Source organism: Rhagoletis pomonella, unplaced genomic scaffold, assembly GCF_013731165.1.
Source record: "Rhagoletis pomonella isolate Grant_MI unplaced genomic scaffold, Rhpom_1.0 Rhpom_scaffold_00007, whole genome shotgun sequence".
NCBI lineage: Eukaryota > Metazoa > Arthropoda > Insecta > Diptera > Tephritidae > Rhagoletis > Rhagoletis pomonella.
The window spans coordinates 47,095,894-47,099,766 of NW_023458561.1; the positions used below are offsets into that span (position 1 = coordinate 47,095,894).

Sequence of the window (3,873 nt, forward strand, 5' to 3'; positions counted from 1 at the left end):
TCTTTCGCAAAAACAATCGATAAAACTAGGATGGACACCGAAAAGTTTTCGGTTAAATCTGAGATTATTTTATAATTACAGATTAACAAGGGACGAATCTCTTGTCATAATTACAGATTAGGGTGTTAAGCTCGAAAACGAGGATAATCTACTTATATGTGAACCTAGTATTAGTTAAAGCTTTCTGACAGTTGTTCTATTGAAAATTAAAGTTGGTTTTCCCGTATGGCCGCATTTGTTTTTCTTATCACGACGGAATTGACGAGCGGAAATTAATATAGGCATTCAGCAAATTGGGCATGTAGCACTCTGGCAGGAGAGCAGATTAGCTAATCTGGATTTGCTGAATACTCCTAATGTTTTTCACAAAGATCACACTTGTGTTTAAAAGTTCTTTTATTATTTAATATTAACCGCCTACGCGGAAGAATACTGAGCGAAGATACGGTTGGACAGATGAGGATTATATTTTTGAAGCGCAGCCGAAGGCCGCCTACACGAAAAAGAATTTTGCGCGAAAGTACCGTGCCTTAATTTTTTTAACAAGTATTGGTTAAGCTTTTTAGCTTTAGTTTCTTGCTTGTTTAGCCTTTTCGAAGCTGTGAAGGGTACCCGTTTGTAAAAAAAAAATTTATTTCGCTAGTTGCGTGAAAAAGTGAGAGTATTTGGATTTTCTTTTCCTCTTTAATTAATTAATGTTAACGGTTTTACCCTTAATTCCCGCCCAACCGATACGAGGAACGCAGTCCGCATGACGTTCCGATCTTTTTTTTTTTTTTTTTGTGCCGAGTCGTGGAAACAGGAGTTTGTTAAGTGTCGAGATCTTAAACTGTTCAGCTACAGAATCAAATTCATCAGCTGATTGGATATGCTAAAAATAGTATTTCAATCATTTAAAGAGGAAATGATAGCCCTACAAGAACAGTGATAGTCATCTGATTGATCATGTGATACTCACTGGTGATGGAGATCTCAATCAAGTACTTCTATCAACTTTTTAAGAGCAATATGCAGAACGTGATGTAAACAATCGTGTACATGTGATCTTCCGTCTTCTTCCGGCTTATGGCCTTATTTAGTGGTCTCTTTTTACCCAACGCACAATTTGCAAATGTGTTAGTAAGATAAATGAGAATGTGTTAGTTTACATCACACAATCTTGTAGGGAGTTTTCCTTATAGTAAAACTTGAGTCCGATATGTCAAAAGAATTGGAATGAGAGCTGAAATCTTGACATAAATAACGAAAATCCAAAATTAGTTTTGCATGGCTTCAAAACCAGAGTTCGAATGTGTCTTGACACTCGAGAGGGAACATTAAAGTTTCTTCCTTCAAAAAGTATTAAAAAAATGCTATATCAAAAGCTCTAAACTGCACCCAAGAAAACACTATAAACTCACAGAAGATACTCTTAAGTAAACAAAACTTACTCAACGAAGTTTAAAATAACTTTCCTTGGAGCAATTTAGGTCATAGTAGTTTAGCCCCAAAAAATATATTTTATAAATAAATTAATAAGTAAATTTCCTTCTCTTTTTAGTACTAAATCATGGTAATTCCGCATTGTAATGCCTTCATTCGATTGCTTCGATCTGCGGCTTGGACGAATTCAAAAATTTAATGAATAAAACAACAACAAAAACAAAGCATTTACAGTGTTCAAAAACAGACGAAATATTATTTGATTTACATATTTCCAGTAGTAAAGCGTGCTATATAATACCACCAAAATGCCAGCGGGTCGAGTAGCCGGTAAAGCTGGATATTCCAATCATTACTATAATGGTAAGCGCTTTATGAAGTGATAAATATATACTACTATATACATATATAATATATATACACAAGAATTGCTCGTTTAATGTAATAAGATGTAAGAGCGTTATTGGTAAAAAATAAGCGGATAAACTATGTAGGCCTGGGCCAGGTAACCAGGAGATACTGTATAAATATTATTTTCCATGTGAATATGGACAAATAAATATAACCGGGACATTTTAACAAGTTTTGTCGTTTTTTCTTTTGTTTATTTAATCTTTATTATTACTTTTTATTGTATATCAAAATTTCAAACTTTGTGCAAGATTAAAAAAAAAATTCTAGGTATGCAGTTTTGTAGCCCAAAAAGTGCAAATGTTTTGGAATTTTTCTTGCTGAGTGCACTACTAAACTTTTCTTCATAAGTACATATCGTCGGCGATACTGCAAAACGGTCTATGTCTATCAGTACCCTTGACACTTACTTGCACCGGAATGTATCTGTAAATCGTTACACCCTAATAAACGAATGACAACACTGTCTACCTTTGGCTGATGAAGACGAACGATTGGCAGAAGCGATCAGATACAAATAATAGATCAATTAAGCCCCAGAGGTAATAAGTGACATAGAACGTTTTGCAGTATCACCGACGATATGAAAAAAATTCGAACACATTTTGTTTGGAAGAAAATGTGTGACACCTTCAGCAAATAAAATTTGCAAAAAAACGCCGTAGTTACTTCAAACTTTGTTTTTTGCACTAAAATTCAAAGGACCACAAAACTGCATACCACGTTCAAGGCGAATTTATACAAGGTAGTGTTGATGGCGAATTTAGAGTTTCGCCGCGGTACTTATTAATGTCAAAATGATGTGTTTGTTGTAATATGAATTCGCCTGGTTTACAACAAACGCATCATTTTGACATTAATATGTACCGCGGCGAAAATCTACATTCGCCATCAACACCACCTTGTATAAATTCGCCTTGACCACGTTTTTTTTAAAAAATTTAGATTAAAAAGTTTCAAATTTCGAACAAAAACTTTGTCGAATTTTCTTAATTTTTGTACAAAGTTTTAACTTTGGACTAACATAGTTTTTGTTAGAAGTGAAATGTATATTCTTTCATAAAGCAAATATAACAAAAGTAAACAAGAGCCAAAATGGTTAAAATGTCGCGTCCCTATTTATTTTGCCGCCACTGTGTGTACAAATGTATACTTATTTATGTATGATCACTCCACTAATAATATATGTACATTTTTTCAAATCTATATTGTTATATATAATTATTATTTATTTTTTTTTAATTATTAGGACGCTCCTATGTTGGCATCAACGAAGAAATCATGTGGGTCAGCATAGGAATGGGCGTAACGATTGCGATTCTCATAACCATAGCGTTATGTTATATTGCACGTGAAAAATGCCAAAAACGCCAACGTGAATATTATGTGACTGCGTAGTTCCTTTTTCAATTAGCCTGCTATAAACACGATTTATTATTCTTGATGAATGTCGTCTTCGTCAATTGCGAATTCATTGGTAATAGTTATTTAATATATATAGCTTTCCAGAGGATGACATAATCCAACTCATTACCAAGTTCATCGATTTTGGCGGAAGGTGAGATGTTCAGGATTAGTAGAATTTATGAAAAAAGCTGATTTTACAACGTTTGAAATATAAATGTAACGCACAAGAAAACATCACACTTCCGTAAATTGAAAAAGGTATATTGAATATTGTATGTAGATATGTATGAATGTAAGTAGATAAAAAAGTTCAAGTACATATGTACGAGTATACATATATGTATGTATATACATGCTTACCTAGTCACATTGCTATGTACATACATTATGGTGCATCACAAAAGAAAAAAAATAAAAATTTTGTTTTCCGCCGGAATTTTTAAATTTATTGCATTTTAAGACTTTCGGAAAAATATTTATATTTACATGAGCTTGACCGACACACTTTTTAAACATTTCTTATGCAGACCTTTGAAGCTTAAACTCTACCATCTGAGATGATTTTTTAGAAAAAATATTTTTAAAAAATAATTTTATTTATTAAAAACTCGATTTTGGATATATTTCCAAATA

General features: G+C 32.8%; 1 protein-coding gene across 1 annotated transcript in view; it reads left to right on the forward strand.

The window, feature by feature from the left end:
* Positions 1-3,560, forward strand: part of LOC118742933 — an 11,220-nt gene extending 7,660 nt beyond the window's left edge. The window contains exons 2-3 of the mRNA XM_036475363.1: positions 1,541-1,785; positions 3,083-3,560. Of these exons, the coding sequence (XP_036331256.1) occupies positions 1,731-1,785; positions 3,083-3,231 (204 nt within the window). The 5' untranslated portion in view covers positions 1,541-1,730 and the 3' untranslated portion in view covers positions 3,232-3,560. The remainder of the gene's footprint in view (positions 1-1,540; positions 1,786-3,082) is intronic.
* Positions 3,561-3,873: the final 313 nt, after the last annotated feature.